Source organism: Rhinatrema bivittatum, chromosome 1 (genome assembly GCF_901001135.1).
Source record: "Rhinatrema bivittatum chromosome 1, aRhiBiv1.1, whole genome shotgun sequence".
Classification (NCBI taxonomy): domain Eukaryota; kingdom Metazoa; phylum Chordata; class Amphibia; order Gymnophiona; family Rhinatrematidae; genus Rhinatrema; species Rhinatrema bivittatum.
In genome coordinates, this window is record NC_042615.1 from 754,400,886 (window position 1) to 754,419,203 (window position 18,318).

An 18,318-nucleotide genomic window follows, 5' to 3' on the forward strand; every position below is an offset into this window, starting at 1 on the left:
AGTGAGATAGTCCCACAAGGCAGAGGCGAGATGGACTCTAGGTAGTTCTTGTAACAGGAAGGCTCCCAACGAGAGAGCTGTAGGGTAGCCCAGTCGAATTGCAGTGTGTCGCTGAAGCCACGGTAGTCCCAGGACTACAGGATGAATGGCTTTGTCCAGTATGTGGAAAGAAATGGTTTCCACGTGCAGGGTCCCGGCGCAAAGCTGAATAGGAGCCGTGGTGTGGGTAACCTCACCAGGAAGAGGTTCTCCATGAATGGATGAGAGTAATAACAGCACAGGGGAGCGGATGGTGGGGATCCGCAGATGTTCTGTTAGTTGTTTTAATATGAAGCTCCCACCAGCTTTAGAGTCCGCCAACGCCAGGATATGGAACTCCTGGTTATCCATTTTAATGGAAACGAGGACAGTCAATGGAGGAGAAGGTGAGGTCAGGCCTAGGAGTAGTCCTCCTGCAGAACCTAGGCCTGGGAGTTTCCCAGACAGGGCATGAGGCAATGGCATGTCAGGATTGGCTGCAGTACAGGCAGACGCCGGATTGCTGGCGGCGACATCATTCCTTAGGAGAAAGCCTGCTTCGGCCTAACTGCATGGGTTCATCCTCTGCTTTAATCTGAGTTGTATTCACTCTGGGTGAAGATGAACGTCGAGCTCGGTACGAGCCTGAGGTAGACTTCCAGGACTTTCTGGACTCTTGAGAGCGTTCTTGCAGACGGCGATCGATACATCCAGTAAGGTCTATCAGGGAGTTCAACAACGCAGGCAATTCGCGAGCCGCCAGTTCATCTTTAATCCGAGGGCTCAAGCCTTCGAGGAAGATGGAACGCAAGCAGTCTGAGTCCCATTGAAGCTCTGAAGAAAGGGTTCGGAACTCAATAACATGGTCTATTAATGAGTGAGAGCCTTGTTGATGAAGAAGTGATGACCTGGAAATGGCTCCGTGACCTGGATCTTCAAAGACAGAACGGAATAGGGCCAGGAACCCCGGGAGATCCCGAAGGACCGGGTCAGCTCGCTCTCAGAGGGGTGAGCACAGGCCAAGGCCTTACCATCCAAAAGGGAAAGAGTGTAGGTAGTCTTGGTGATCACATCTGGGAAGTAAGCATGTTGCAGGCAACAGTGCATATTGGATTGATTCAGGAAACCCATGCACATAAGAGGATTCCCTGAGAAGCGTGGAGGTGCTGGCAAGGGCACGGTAGGCTGAGGAGTCGTAAGTAGGCCTATTGAGCTTGATAGATGTCATGGTGGCAGTCACAGAGGCGTCTAAACGAATGCTCAAGTTATCGATGGCAGCTGCCAGAGACTCCAGGAATTTTTGCTGTTCGCTGATTCTTTGTGCCAGGCCATTGATGGCCTGGAGGGCCGAGACCTCTGATGGGTCCATGGACTTGGCAATCTGTTATGGTTTGTGGGTTTCGTGGACCCTTGACCTGAGGAGCAGGGAAATACTGACAGTCTCTGGAGTAGATGTAGACGCTGCCCCGAGGAACGGGGAAGCACAGACAGTTTCTGAAGTAGAACGTAGGCACTGCCCCAAAGAGCGGGGAAGCACAGACAGTATCTGGAGTAAAACATAGGCACTACCCCAAGGAGCGGGGAAGCACAGAGATGGATCTCCAAGGTGATGAGGGCATCTCAGAGGCAATCCCGAGGAGCGGGAATTCGACGAGGAGCGGGAATTCAACGAGTAGAACACCTGGAAGGTGCAGGGCTAACCCGAGGAGCGGGGGAAGCCAGGAGACCAAGTCTCTAGAGAGAACGCACACAGGCCCCCGAGGAGTGGGTACCTGAGCCAGGGTCCAGAGTCCAAGAAGGGTCCGAGACAGCCACCACAGGTCCGAGGAGACAGGAGTTAGTAGAGTAGCGATGGAACTCGTTGCCAAGTAGGCTAGCAGGGGGTGAAGGCGGTGCTTAAAAACCCTGACCCAATGATGTCATCAGTCAAGGATGCCCCCGAGGTTCCCGCCGTAGCAACTTTAAAAGAGGGCCCGGTGGCGCGCGCGCGCCTAGGAAGGCCCGCAGTCAGCGTAGATGGCAATGGCTCGTGTCTGCCACGAGGGCCCATGCGATACACGGCGGTAGAGGCTGGCTCCCGCCGTGACCAGGCCTGGTGAGAGAAGCAGGACAGTACAAGATGTGTGTAGATGCGGTCACAGCCATCTGCGACCGATGGTCATAACAGTTATCTTCTAACATATCACACCTTCCAACCTTTCTCAGGGTCAGTGCAAGGGGACTATGTGCCCTAGGTGAACCTTACAGCCTTGTGCTTGCCCCCCTTCCCGGTCATGCCCTCCCCACACACAATTAAAAATTATGCATTTATAATATCAGATTTTACATAAAAAGGGCATTATCATGTAAAAATATCACTTACAAAAACGTATATTATAGTAAAGGTTATTCTGATCCCTTACCAATGTGTTCTTCCCTTTTTGTACCAGCACTAGGGACTTACAGTTTTTTTAGACTATCCCTAAAAATGTCCTTCTCCCGTGGCTGGGATTGGTCAGCTTGGCCCTATAAATTAGGTCTGAGCACATGCAGAAAGGAGAGGGTATTGGAGCTGAGCAGGAGTTAGGAGGAATGTTTTGACTGTGGTCCCTTGTTAGGCCCTCCCTGTCCTAAAGAAGACAAGGGAAAGGAGGTTTTTGTTGGAGAGGTTGACTTTTTGGAAGAAAGATTTTTCTTCATATTGTTTTGAGACTTGATCCCAGTTTCAGGAGGGAGCAGCCTTGCTTGAGGTAACTAGAGAGTCTGGATGTCTTGCTTGCCCTACGCCCAGCTGAAGTGGGGAGGTTTCTTCATTTGCCTGGAGAAAATAAGGTTTTTTTTTGAGAGAAACAGTTTTGTTACAAGTTTGGGAAGTTTTTGGACTTTGCTATTCAAGGTCCAACGTTTGATGACTATCAGAGAGATTAAAACCTGGCCTTTTTGCCAGGAGTCTGGGTGTTAAGTTTGTCCCTACCCCATAGTTTTACTGGCTCAGAAAACAACATAAGAACAGGAACTATGACATTTTTTTGTTTTTGTGGGAACCTCTGACCTTTATCTTTTGAATGGACTGTGCAGTTATTTTTGTTACAGTAAATTTTATGTGAACACCACCTCCAGTGTCTTGCCTGTTTTTCACCTTGAAGGAAGATATCATCCCTGTGAGCCTGCAGAGTATGAAGAGACTAAAAGTGAGTTCCCCGTCCCCCTGTACATCTTGCTCTCAGGAGGTTAAGCCTCCCCTCACCAAAAAGAATCCAAGCCCCTGGATTGAAAGGACTGGTGCCTGAGAACCAGGACTTAGCCCTGAGACTGAGTGTCTCCCCTACACCAATTCAGCATGAATGCCAAAATAGGGGGCTATATTATATTTATATGCACTACTGTGGTGCCAACCAGAAAAACCTTCAAGTAAAAAAAAAAAGACACTTGGAACTCATATGGTATTAGGCCTATGGTAACACATGCTGGGTATAGGCTTGGTCCTCAGAAAGTCATGAATAAACTGAATTACAATTACAATATAATAAACCTCTCATACCAAAACAGTACTAACTGCAAGCAGTCAAACAGTACCAACCTACCTATGAAAAGGCAACACAGCAAACATTACATCAGGTCCTAAAACACCAATACACTTCCTATTAGGAAAACAAAATAAGCCAGGATGCTATAGATCCCTACATAGAAACTACACAATAGTAGAACACCTCACCTTGGGGCTGATGTAGTAAAACCTATACTAAAATCAGAGTTAGGTGCTAAAACCCACACTAAAATCTGAGTTCAAAAATGTGGTCCCCATGAGATGTAGAAAGCTAATGACATGCAAATAGACCAGAAGTGAAAAAAAGCAAGCTAAATTGAAAACAAAGCACACTTTTTTGACTCATAGTGCATTTGCATACAAATCTGTGCTAAAAATGTTCCTAATCCTCCCTGATTGAAGCTCCCTTCTTCCCACTTGGAATGGCTGGGTCGGCTCAGCAAGTCCTCCCTCCCCAGCATGCCAAATCCCCTTCCTTCTACCTATAAAAAAAAGTCAGGGCAGGGTCTGGTTCTAGCATAGGTCTATGTCAGGTCTGGTCTGGTTAGGTTGGGTCTCCTCCTTTTTCTTCCAGCCCCCACTCTCTTAAAGAATCCAACCCTGCAAACTCCAACCCTCCAAATCCCCCGGGAACCTCTGCTGGAGAAGATCTTAACCTCCTCCGGCAAGGTTGCTCCCTCACTGGCAGCCGATTGGTCCTTCCACTTTCCATATCAATGAAAGGACCAATCCCCTTTCAGAATTCTAAAAGGTCTACCTTCTGAAAGGGGATTGGAACATTTCACTGACATGTGACAGTGGAGGGACCACTCGGCAGACAGTGAAGGGGTGACTAAATTAGTATAAAATGTCGGGCAAGGGGAGGAGAAAGCCAGTATTTCTTATTGTGACCCAGTGGACTGTGCTGCTTCTAACTGCCGGGGATAGGGAGCAAAGTGAAGAAGACTAATGCTTCTTACAGTCCAGCAGGCAATGCTGCTCCTCACTGCCAGGTCGGAGGTGAGGGAGGGAGGGGAAGGAGGGGAAGTCTGGCCATAGTCTGGTTACAGCTAGCAGGAGGCTTGAATGCTCTTTCCTGTCCCTATCTACCTTTGGGCCTCATCTGGAGGGATAGGCGATTGTGGTAGTGACCTGTCAGGGGAAGGGGAGAAGCTGGTGGGAGGTGATCAGGGCACAGACATTCCTTCATTTTGGGGGTGAAAAAAAACTGGGGTTACATTGGGGCATGCCAGCCACTTAATGTTATTGTCCGAGGGGAGTGGGAACTGCTTTTCTTTTGGGGGGGGGGGAATTAAATCCCCAATGCTAACTGGTCTTTTTACTCTGAGCTGATTAGCATAAGGGATTTCACAATCCAGCACATATATACTACACTTTTGGGTTTAGTATGCAAACCAACAGCACATGTGAGCTATGGAGACAACATTTTTGGGGGTGCAGAGAAAAATGTAGTGCATTGTTCATTAAGTGGCATTTAATCTTGCACTTTACAATTTTAGCACATGCATGGGAAAAAAATGAAAAAAAATGTTTAGTGCTAGTTTAAGTTCATAGGCCCCTCAGTCTCAAAGAAAAATTGTATAGACATTTATTCTTTCATGACTTGAATTACTTCTCATTTTTACTAATAATACACAACTTACTGATTCTTCTCAGCATATATTCCTTGCAGTGTGATTTTTGAATCAGGCATACTTTAAAGCTATCTAATAGACTCAGCTTCTGAAACGATTTGAATGTATATTTGTCCTTCTTCTTCAACTTAAAGCAGGTGTCTGGCTCATTAAGAGAACTGTGGGTATATAATAAAACAGTTTTCAATATGAGATCATTGGCATTACGCTTTTTTTTATTTATTTATTTCTTTCTTCGTAGATAAACAATTTTCCCAAGTTTAATCTCCCATTATCCATAGACACAATAATAATTATTTTATTTATTTATTTATTTATTAGCTTTTATATATCGACATTCGTGGGTACATCATGCCAGTTTACAATATAACTGAAGGAGGGAAATACAAAATACCAGGGTGGGGGGAGGGGAGCAGATAGGAAGAGAGAAGGGGCGAGAGAAGAGAGGGAAAAACAGGAAGAGGAGAAAAGGAACAGTACCTGTTGGAAAACAACAGAAGAACTTAATATGTAACATTGCAAATTATACACTCAAATACACTGTGGATAACCTTATACACTATATATAAATTATATACTCCAAAAAGTATTATATACAATAATATACATTATCTTTAACTAGTACATACAGAAGACACTATATATGACATTACAAATTATACATTCATAAAGGCAACTATATATAGTCTAGCAGGGTTGCTATAGGGAATCGTAGGGTTTAAGGACAGGGGAAGGGGATATATAAAGGGGTATAAAAGGGTTGCTAAAGGGAAAGGTAGGGTTTAAGGACAGGGGAAGGGGGTATAAAAGGGGGTATATAAGGAGGTGCAGAGATATGGGAGACAAATCAGAGTACAATTAAATGAATAAAGGAGAAGGCTATAAGTACCGTAATGACAAGGGCTCTTTCTCTGAAGGAGTAGAGGGAGCAGGGGGACAACGTAGGATCCGAGTCAGGGTAGGCTATTTTAAAGAGCCATGTTTTAACCTCTGTTTTGAATTTCCGAATGCATGGTCCTAGTCGGAGCTCAAGTGGCATAGTGTTCCAGAGGGAGGGACCTGCAATGGATAGGGCTCTTTCTCTGGTGGAAGTGTGGTGAGCACATTTAAGGGAAGAAGTGTAGAGGGTTCCTGAGAGTGCGGTTCTAATAGGACGATTGGAGGAGCGGAATCGAAGAGCATCCTCAAGCCAGGAGTGATCGTGGTTGTGCAGGGAGTTGTGAATAATGGTGAGGGTTTTGTATCTGATGCGGAAGGAGATGGGAAGCCAATGGAGTTCCTTAAGAATAGGGGTGATGTGGTCGGCTTTACGTGTATTTGTAAGGATTCTTGCCATAGCATTCTGTAACATTTGCAGGGGTCTAATAGTAGAGTAGGGAAGGCCTAGAAGTAAGGAATTACAGTAATCAATTTTTGATAGCATTGTCACTTGCAGGACTGGGCGGAAGTCTTGCAAATGGAGTAGGGGTGTAAGTTTTTTGAGGATGTGGAGCTTGAAAAATCCCCCCTTTATGATTGTGTTAATGTGGTTTTTGAAGTTTAGTTGGTGGTCTAGGGAGACACCGAGATCTCGCACAAAGTAAGGAAGAGCATTTGAGGGGAGGGTGAGGTCACAAGCAGATGGTGGCGTCCAGTCGGAGTGATTTGAAATGATGATGAGTTCAGTTTTGGAGGAGTTTAAAGCAAGGTGGAGGTTATTTTTATTTATTTTTATTTATTTGTTGATTTTTATATACCGACATTCGTCGGAACATCATGCCGGTTTACATTATAACAAAATAACAAGAGAGAGAAATACAATAAACAGGGAAGGGAAGGGGGGAGCAGTAATGAAAGGAGGAGAGAGGACAGCAGTAGGAAGGATAGGGAAAGAGAGAAATTTGATAGGAACATTTGAAGAAAATAAATTAACAATAGACAATATGTACAGGTGGGCTGGTAGGTACCAGACCAGTGATGGCAGTGACAGGGAGAGGTGGTGGTGGGGGGGGGGGGGGAAGGGAAATGGTAGGGTAGGCTTAAAAGAGGATGAGGGGAAACTTATAACAGAATTTAGGCGTCATTGCTTAGGGAGAAGAAACACTATGTTTTGGAGTCTTTGCTTGGGTGAAGAAAGGGGGAGAAAAGGTTAGAGAGTAGAGTGTTAATGGAGATGAGGCATGTTTCCCAAAACTTAAGAGATTTGGTGAGGGATTCTTGAATAGGGTGAGGATTTGGACGTTGTCTGCATATAAGAAAAACTTAAGACCAAGGTCGGATAGGAGGTAGCAGAGCGGTAACAGGTATATATTAAAGAGTTTGGAAGATAGTGAAGAGTGCTGTGGGATGCTTTGGGTAAGGGGGATGTGTGATGATTCGGAATTTGCAATTCTTACAGCGTAGCCTCTATTAATGAGGTAGGAGGAGAACCAGTGGATGGCTGTGCCTGAGATGCCAATCTCAGTTAGGCAGATAAGGAGGATTTTGTGACTGATAGTGTCAAAGGCAGATGATATGTCATGAAGGGCAAGGATAAAGGATTTTCCGTGGTCCATGCCCTTGAGGATAGTGTCAGTCAGTGAAAGTAAGAGGCTTTCCGTGTTACAAGACTTAAGGAAGCCAAATTGAGATGGGTGGAGAATATTATGGTCTTCCAGGTAGTCAGGGAATTGACTATCTTTTCCATAATTTTAGATATGAAGGGAAGGTTAGAGATAGGATGGTAGTTTGAAGGGTTGGTGGGATCAAGGGTAGGTTTTTTGAAAAGAGGCTTGACAACACCAAGTTTGAAGAGGTCTGGGACTTTGCCATGGGAGAGGGAGCAGTTGATTATGTTGGACAGGGGTTTTGTGATGATGGAGGGAATGGAAAGGAGTGCTTTAGTGGGGATAGTGTCAGAGGTGTGTGTAACAGGTTTGATTTTTTTTAAATAGATTTGAATTCCTTGGCGGAGGTTAAATCGAGAAACTCAAATTTGAGGTTGGGATTTTTGGGGAGCGGATTGGCTGGAGAGGATTTGGAAGGGAAGCGTAGGAGGAGGTTTGATATTTTATTTTTTAAATAGAGGGTGAGTTCTTTGCATTTGCTATTGTCTTGTTCATCTGTGGCGGGGGGGGGGTGTAGATTTAGTGAGTTCTGCCACATACGAGAATAAAGCATTTGCATTGAATTGGTAATTATGGATTTTTGCAGAGTAATGGTCACGCTTAGGTTGGAGGGAAGAGAGTCTATAGGCGTGTAGTGTAGATTTGTAAATGGCTGCTTGCTTAGGGATAGGGTTTTTGCGCCAGGTTCTTTCTTTATTTCTAAGGTCGTTTTTTAGATTTTTTAAATCAGTGGTGTACCAGGGTTTTATTTTGCTGACTGAGAGTGGTGATTTCTTTATTGACGATAGGCCAAATTTCATTAGCTATGGTAGTGGTAAGCTTGTTCCAGGAGGAAAGGGCAGCATCAGGGTTGGTGAGGTCTAGGTTGTTGGTAAAATTGTTGAAAGCAGAGATGAGGTCTTCAGTGGCGCATGGTTTGCGAAAGGAGATTTTTTTACTATGTGTGGGGGTGGTAGAGGAGGGCAATTTTATGGAGAGAAGTACATTGATAAGAGAGTGGCCTGAACATGGGACAGGGATACTGTCAGGTGATACTTATGATGGGAATTTTATATTATTAATAATACTTATTAATAATTTTATTTATATTATATTATATATATATATAAATATTATATATATATATTAATATATATTAATGTATATATTAATACTTATGATGGGAATTTTATATTATTAATTTATTGAGATTTAATATTTACATTCAAAACTCTTTGAATAAAGAAAAACAAGCACGTTATACAGGTTAAAAACAATACATCAGTTATAATTATTCATATAAGCAAAATGAAAAACTCTACTATAATATGCACTCTGTTAGGCCCAATACAGGAGGAATCAAGATAGAACTTTTATCTTTTGTTCGGATATTTTTTTTTTCTTAAATATATTCATTATGGCAATTCTTCAGTGCCCTTTGGAGGTGTGTAAAAATTTTTTCTTTCTTGTGCTGCTATATCATTGGGGTTGGGGGTTCTCATTTTCTTTTGTTTCCTATGGTTTTTTTGTTTTGTTTCACTTTGATTTTCATTTGAGCTATTTTAGAATTACGTGCACTAAAAACAAAAAGGATGCTGCCAAAATGATCAAAAAAGCCCTTCTCACAGGTTTGCTACTATCTCCCCTAAGACTCACTTAAGAGGAATGGGTCTTGCTGTATCCCTGCACCTGTAAACTGTGCAGCTCTTCACCTCCTCTCTCCTCAGATTGGATTTTGGCTGAGATCATTTCACTTTTACAGAGGTGGCACACCAAATATAACACTTTCTTGGTTCACCAGTCAAGTGTTACCCTTCTTCATACTGAAGCAGGAAGGCCAACACTACCACTGCCAATCCCTTCAACTAGCCACTACTATTCCCCACTAGTGATGTTACTTATAAACCACAGTAAAATCCTCTCAGAAGGGATGGATTATGTAAATATATTAAGTTAGAGACTGTGTGAGTCTATACACGAGTAAATAGGGAACAGTTATTTACCCTTTCAAATACTTCTAGAACTACAGGACACATCATGAGACTAATAGGCAGTAGATTTAAAACATATTTAAAAAGTATTTTTTTTAAATTAATACATGATTAACCTATGGAATTTGTTGCTGGATAATATAGCCAAAATTAGTAGTATTGCTAAATTTAATAAATGTTTTGGGCATGTTTCTGGAGAACAGGTCCATTAACAATTATTAGTCAGGTAGATGTGTGGATTGCTACCTCTTAGGGATTGGGCAACAGGGAATGGATCTCCCCATCAGGATTTGCTGAGAACTTCTTTCAAGTGAGCCAGACTGGCTACTGGGGTGTGTGCCTGCGTGCGTGCGTGCGTGTGTGTGTGCGTGTGCGTGTGTGTGTGTGTGCGCATGTGGCTTCAGTGCCTTGAAGTCAGCACTTTTCCTGTGACTCATATACCTGTGCTTTAGGTAGAAAATTTGAAAAAATAAAATCCCCTTGTTTTCAAGAAGTGTGAGCAAACATTTTTTACTTTGTTCCCATGCTCTGTGGTAGCATCAGCAGTTGAGGCATACTCAGTAATGTTCCTACATCTCCTTTTCAGATGTACATAATCATCACTGGAGGAAACACATAGGTTAACAGAAACAATGAGGGGATGAGGCACTTAAATGTATTTATTTATTTTATTTTCAAATTTGTTAACCGCCTTTCCTATGAATGCTACAGAGCAGTGAGAAATGAAACATAAAAAAAAAGTAGACAAAATAAATGAGGGAGACTATAAATATATTATATTATATATTATTGTTATATTTGGCCCCTTATAGCTCTGGGCATAAAATTTTGGACACCAACAGATCTGATAGAATCAAGCCCTAAATTCATACTATTTCTTCTGCTGCAATAATTATGAACATCTTTCTTTATTTACCCCACTTTGGTTATTGCAACCATTACTCCGTATTCTCTTCATTTCATTACTTTCCAGACTTCAGTTAGGATGCTGCTTTTTTCCTCATACCCATACTAAAAAGTGGGACCATATTTTCCCTATCTTCACAAATCTTCATTGGGTGTTTCTTTCAAAATCTAGTCCAAAATCACCTTCAACATTTTCAGAATATTGTTGGGATTGGGCTCACCGTATCAACCTCTTAACTTTTTAGGCATTCTAATATAAAGTTAGGCAGCCCTCTGTTTGCTAGGAATCACCTTCGGTGACTGCAGGGGCAGGAAAATACCTGTCTGCAGCCCTGGAACCAGGATTCAGTCCCCTTGGAGACAGTAAGAACACAAGAACATAAGAAATTGCCATGCTGGGTCAGACCAAGGTCCATCAAGATCAGCATCCTGTTTCCAACAGAAGCCAAACCAGGCCACAAGAACCTGGCAATAACACAAACACTAAGAAGATCCCATGCCACTGATGCAATTAATAGCAGTGGCTATTCCCTAAGAGGTAGATTTTAAAAAAGTATGCGTGTGTGTACTTTTGTTCGCGCAACTGGAGCAAACATAAGTACACCAGATTATATAAGATAAGCATGTAGCCGCACGTATCTTATAAAATCCTGGGTCAGCGCGCGCAAGGCTGCGCAAAATCGGCAGCCTGTGCGTGCCGAGCCGCGCAGGCTGCCTCCGTTCCCTCCGAGGCCGCTCCGAAATCGGAGCGGCCTCGGAGGGAACTTTCCTTCCGTGTCCCCCCACCTTCCCCTCCCTTCCCCTATCTAACCCATCCCCCAGCCCTACCTAAATCCCCCCCCCTACTTTTGTTGTGCAAGTTACGCCTGCTTGAAGCAGGCGTAACTTGCATGCGCCACTTCGGCATCCCCCGGCACAGGCCGCAGTGCCGGGGGACTCGGGACTCCCCTCCCGGCCCGCCCCTGAACCGTCGCCATGCTCCAGGACCCGCCCCGGACCGCCCCCTGACCCCCGGACACGCCCCCGGACATACCCCCAGCCTGCCAACATGCCCCCAGACACACCCCCTCCCGCCCCTTTTACGAAGCCCTGGGACTTACACGCATCCCGGGGCTTTGCGGGATATTGTGTTAATAAGCTACTGAAGAGAAAAAAATGTGTGTGTTTTTTAGTGGTTTTAAATGGAGATGAACTACTGAGTGTTCACGACACCGTATTGAAATTCAAAGAAATTTAAAGATCCACTGGCTACATCGTTATGTGAAAATAATGAGTGGAGGTGGTAGGAAGTATTAATGAAAGTGGCAGGAAACATTAATTAAAGCAACGGGTGAGTGAACATAGTTTTTGATGGTGGTAATTGGGATAAATTGTCCATTTATACGTTTTTTTAGTGGTATTATATACTTAATTAATTATGTGTTTTGTTATACAGAAGTGAGGTGAAAGGCAACAACATTTTTATAAGAAGTAAAGTTCCCGTTGTGAAATAAGAATTACAGGAAGTTCAGCAGATACTCCCTTAACAATATGAATGAGAATTAATGACTCAAAAGTGATCCCCTGAGGAAACCACTTTAGTGAAACAAGAGTCTCTTGTCGGGAGTGATATAAAGCAAGGGAGAGATACATAAAAGGAATAATACTGAATGATGTATAAAGGGATTTGTGCAATAGGGAACATTGGGCCTCATTTTCCAATATCGCATTAGGGGGCGTTACCAATGCAAATGAGGCTTCTTTCGTGCAGTGGGGAAACATCACGTGCGGCGATGTTTTCGCCATTCGCGAAAACATTAGCACCGCACGTGATGTTTTCCCAGTTTGAGAGAGAGAGAGAGAGAGAGAGAGAGAGAGAGAGAGAGAGAGAGAGAGAGAGAGAGAGAGAGAGAGAGAGAGAGAGAGAGAGAGAGAGAGAGAGAGAGAGAGAGAGAGAGAGAGAACCTTACTATAGTGCCTATGCCCTACATAGGTATTTGAATCCCTCTGGGAGGGCTACCTACTAACTCGGGGTGGGGATTAGGTATGAGCGTCGGGGGTTGGGGGCCACTTTCGCATTCCACATGAGAACTACGGACAGAACAGTGGTCCCTAGTGCAGATTTGCTGGCCGGAGTGAGGACGCTCACTCCAAGAAGAGATTTGGGCAACATTCTCTCCACCTAGCATGTTGTTGCCCAGGTAGAGTGTCCATCAAGCTAGGTAGAGAGAACGTTGCCCAAACCACTTCTTGGAGTGAGCGTCCTCACTCCGACGGCCAGCAAATCTGCACTAGAGACCACTGTTCTGTTCGTAGGTCTCATGTGGAATGCGAAAGTGGCCCCCAACCCCGACGCTCATACCTAATCCCCACCCCGAGGTAGTAGGTAGCCCTCCCATAGGGATTCAAATACCTATGTAGGGCATAGGCACTATAGTAAGGTTCTCTCTCTCTCTCTCTCTCTCTCTCTCTCTCTCTCTCTCTCTCTCTCTCTCTCTCTCTCCCCCCCCCCCGAAACAGGCTGTCTGGGACTATCCTGGACGGCGAAATCCTTTTCTGGCCCGTAGCGCAGTCCATAACGCAAATTTGAGGGTTGTAGTTAGCAGCCGCGCTAACACTGCGGCTGTTTCGCCGCACACGATAAACAGGTTCCCGCTTTACATATGCTCCGCCCCCTGAATACCAAATAACTAATTCGCAAATCGCGTTAACAGCTGTTAACGCGATTTGCGAATTTATCGCACGCGGTAAAGTGCTTGGAAAATGAGGCCCATTGTGTTGAGTGTGAATGTGGTATGAGTGTAAATGACATAGGGATTTTAGATGTTATATGTGTGTGATTTAATTAAATAAATATTTATGTAAAGCAAAAACAGGTATACATTGTATATTTAATCAAGTATGACTAATACCTGTGGGATAGCCCAAATATTGTGATATATATTTGACCATTGTGGTTACACTTAACTTGACAATGCTTATGTTTTATCCTATTTTCTTCAAATGGATACTTCTTCCAATTTTTGAAGGATGTTTTTTTGGCTAAAATAGCCTCTTTTACCTCACCTTTTAACCATGACAGTAATCGTTTTGCCTTCCTTCCACCTTTCTTAATGCATGGAATACATATGGACTGGCCTCTAGGATTGTATTTTTAAACAATGTCCATGCCTGTTGAACACTTTTAACCTTTGCAGCTGCACCTTTCAGTTTTTTTCTATTTCCTTATTTTATCAAAGTTTCCCTTTTGAAAGTTTAATGTTTGAGCTGCAGATTTACTTATTGTCCCCCTTTCAGTTATTAGTTTAAATTTGATCATGTTATGATCACTGTTGCCAAGTCACCCCACCACTGTTACCTCTCTCACCAAATCCTGTGTTCCACTAAGAATTAAATCTAAAATAGCTCCCTCTCTTGTTAGTTCCTGAACCAATTGCTCCATGAAGCAGTCATTTATTACATCCAGGAACTTTATGTCTCTAGCAAATCCTGATGTTACATTTACCCAGTCAATATTGGGGTAATTGAAATCTCCCATTATTACTGCACTGCCAAATTGGTTAGCTTCCCTGATTTCTCTAAGCATTTCATCATCTGTCTGACCATTTTGTCCTATCATTATATTCTTACCCAACACACATGGGATTTCTACCCATATAAATTCTCCTGAGCATTTAGTCTCTTGTATGATCTTTATCCTGTTGGATTCTATACCCTCCCGGACATAAAGTGCCACACCCCCACCAAGTTGATCCTACCTATCACTGCGATATAATTTGTACCCTGATATAGCACTGTCCCATTGGTTATCCTCCTTCCACCATGTCTCTGTGATGCCAAATATGTCAGTCTCATCATTTGCTGCTCTACACTCTAACTCTCCCATCTTATTTCTTAGACTTCTGGCATTGGCGTACAGACATTTCAAAGTGTGTTTTTTGTTTGTATTAACAACCTGCTTTTCAGTTGTTTGGGATAATTTGGAAATCATTAGCTTTGGTGATTTTTTACATATTAGCACATGGACTATGTTTGCTTTTAATGGAACCTCTCTGTTCGGATGCCTTAACTCTCCTGTTTCATTAGTATCCTTCAAGGATACATTTCTCCGAACCATGCACTGCTGAGTGACTGTCAGCTTTCCCCCTTGTTCTAGTTTAAAAGCTGCTCTATCTCCTTTTTGAAAGTTAGTGCCAGCAGCTTGGTTCCACTCTGGTTAAGGTGGAGCCCATCCTTTCGGAAAAGTCTCCCCTTTCCCCAAAAGTTTCCCCAGTTCCTAATAAAGCTGAATCCCTCTTCCCTGCACCATCATCTCATCCACGCATTGAAACTCTGGCGCTCTGCCTGTCTCTGGGGACCTGCACTTGGAACAGGAAGCATTTCAGAGAATGCCACTCTAGAGGTTCTGGATTTCAGCTTCCTACCTAAAATCCTAAATTTGGCTTCCAGAACGTCTCTCCCACATTTTCCTATGTCGTTGGTGCCCACATGTACCACAACAGCCAGATCCTCCCCAGCACTGTCTATAATCCTATCTAGGTGACGCGTGAGGTCTGCCACCTTCGCACCAGGCAGGCAAGTTACCAGGCGGTCCTCATGTCCACCAGCCACCCTGCTATCTACATTTCTAATAATTGAATCACCAACTATGATGGCCAGCCTAACCCTTCCATCCGGGACAGTAGCCCTGGAGACTTGTCCTCAGTGCGAGAGGACCATACATCACCTGGAGAACAGGTCCTTGCTACAGGATCACTTCCTGCTACACCAGGGTGATGTTCTCCTACTGGGAGACCTTTCTGATCCAAGGCAGCACTGGGGCTGCCAGACTGGATTTGGGACTTGGCTACTATGTCCCTGAAGGACTCATCAATGTACCTCTCTGTCTGCCTCAGCTCCTCCAAGTCTGCTACTCTAGCCTCCAGAGATCTGACTCGTTCTCTGATAGCCAGGAGCTCTTTGCACCGAGTGCACACATACAATCTCTCACCGGCGGGTAAAAAATCATACATGTGACACTCAATGCAAAAGACTGGAAAGCCCTCCTCTTGCTGCTGGACTGCTGCCTTCATCTTAGTTTTATTGAGTTCCTAGTTAAGTTTAGGATACTAAGGGAGTTGGAATGAGAGTACTTGAAATGTACAGGTGAATTTACTAATTAATCAGCTAGTGTCCTACAAGGGGATGATTAAACTTTCAATAAGGGCTGGTACAATAGTATGATTTAGATAAGATCCTGATTGATTTTTAATCAGAAAGTGTCTCGTGCCTAAAAATCAAGGGTTGAGTGGGTGGGAAAGACAGACCCTAGAATTAACTATCTCTGGCTTGCTTATTACCTCAGACACACACAAACTCTAAAGAATATATCCCTTAATTTCACCAAACTTTTATAAGCCCAAACATTTCTGAAAACTATACTTACCAATCTTCTTTAACCACCTATAAATTAATCTTCACTCAGTTAATGGAAGGGTTTGAGATTCGTGCGCTTCGGTCCTCCTCTACTGCAAAGGATGTGGGGCCTCTGGAAGCTGGGGCTCTGGACGACAATCCCTGGATCATTTGCGGTGACTTCTGGACTCCTCTCCCAGGGGATGCTGGGAGCAGTATGCAGATGAGCCTTCCGGTCCTCCTCTACTGCAAAGGGTGTGGGGCCTCTGGAAGCTGGGGCTCTGGACGTCAATCCCTGGATCGCTTGCGGTGACTTCTGGACTCCTCTCCTGGGGGATGCTGGGAGCAGTATGCAGATGAGCCTTCCGGTCAAGACAGTTTGTTTCAAAACATATGTAACCCCTTCTTCAGTTGATGTCCAGAATATAGGGGTTAGTATTATACCAGGGCCAATCTTATCATCCCAGACCAATAATTCTTCCTGCCATATACATAGAAACATAGAAATGATGGCAGAAAAAGACCAAATGGTCCATCCAGTCTGCCCAGCAAGCTCCCACACTTATCTGTTTCACCGACCACCAAGTTTAGGGCCCTTGTTGGTAACTGTTTGATTCGAATTTCCTGCCACCCCCTGCTGTTGATGCAGAGAGTAATGTTGGAGTTGCATCAAAAGTGAAGCATAAGGCTTAATGGTTAAAGGTAGTAACCACCGCATCAAGCAAGTTACCCCAATGCTTGTTTACCCAGCCTGCACCAATCAATGCTTTGTTGGATGTTGTCTGAAATGCTCTTTTCCACATTTCCCCCTGCCGTTGAAGCAGAGAGCAAAGCTGGATATGCATTCAATGTGAAGTATTAGGCTTAATTGGTTTAGGGTAGTAACCGCTGCAACAATCAAGTTACCCCCATGCTTATTTGTTTACCCAGACTGTGCAGTTCAGTCCTTGTTGGTTGTTGTCTGAATGCAAGTCCTCTTTTCCATATTTCCCCTTGCCGTTGAAGCAGAAAGCAATGTTGGAGTTGCATTAACCATGTGAAGGCTTATTGAGTAAGGGTAGTAATCACCAGGTAGTAGCCAGCTTTCCAGCAAGCCACCCCCATGCCTCTTCTCTTCCTTCCCATCTTCTAGCCTTTATGGATCTACAGTGTATATTCCATGCCCCTTTGAAATCCTTCACAGGGCATTCCAGGCATCCACCACTCTTTCCAACGGAAAAGGTCTGTTGTTGTCCATGGATCATTAAATCTTTCAAGATTCTGAAAGTCTGTATCATACCACCCCTGCTCCTCCTCTCTTCCAGGGTATATATATTTAGGTTCTTCAATCTCTCCTCATAAGTCATTTTATGAAGACCATCCACCTTTTTGGTCGCCCTTCTCTGGACCGCATCTATCCTGTCTCTGTCCCTTTGGAAATCCCTTTAATTTCCAGAACTGAACAAAGTACTCCAGGTGAGACCTCATCAAGGACAAGGGGATCATCACTTCTTTTCTCTTACTAGATATTCCTCTCTCTATGCAGCCCAGCATTCTTCTGGCTTTAGCTATCACCTTGACACATTGTTTCACCAGATCGTTAGACACTATCACCCCCAAGGTCTCTCTTCTGCTCCATGCACATCAGCCTTACAACCCCTCATCAAATACAGTTCTTTCAGATTTCCACACCCCATATGCATGACTCTGCACTTCTTGGCATTGAATCTCAGCTACCATATCTTAGACTACTCTTCCAGCTTCCTTAAATCCCGTCTCATTCTCTCCACTCCTTCTGGAATGTCCACTCTGTTGCAGATCTTAGTATCATCCACAAAAAGACAAACCTTACCTTCTATCCCGTCTGCAAAGTCACTCACAAAGCTATTGATCAGGACCAGTCCCAACATTGATCCTTGTGGCACTCCACTTAACACTGCTCTCTCTTCAGAATAAGTTCCATTTACCATCACACATTGTCTTCTGTCCATCAACCAGTTTGCAATCCAGGCCACCAACTTGGAACTCACTCCTAAGCTTCTCATTTTATTCACAAGCTTCCTGTGCGGGACCTTATTAAAAGCTTTGCTGAAATCCAAGTAGATGACATCGAGCACTCTTCCTCAATCCAATTCCCTAGTCACCCAATCAAAAAAGTCAATCAGATTTGTCTGACAGGACCTTCCCTTGGTGAATCCATCCTGCCTCTGGTCCAGCAATATTTCTGACTGTAGATAGTTCACTATTCTTTCCTTCAGCAGCGACTCCATTACTTTTCCCACCACCGAGGTGAAGCTAACTGGCCTGTAATTTCCAGCCTCCTCTCT

The 18,318-nt window shown here is 44.0% G+C and overlaps 1 protein-coding gene across 1 annotated transcript in view; it reads right to left on the reverse strand.

The window, feature by feature from the left end:
• IL7R (interleukin 7 receptor) overlaps window positions 1-18,318 on the reverse strand; it is a 107,010-nt gene that overhangs the window by 50,616 nt on the left and 38,076 nt on the right. Inside the window, exon 3 of the mRNA XM_029578871.1 lies at window positions 5,188-5,336. Within this exon, the coding sequence (XP_029434731.1) occupies window positions 5,188-5,336 (149 nt within the window). The remainder of the gene's footprint in view (window positions 1-5,187; window positions 5,337-18,318) is intronic.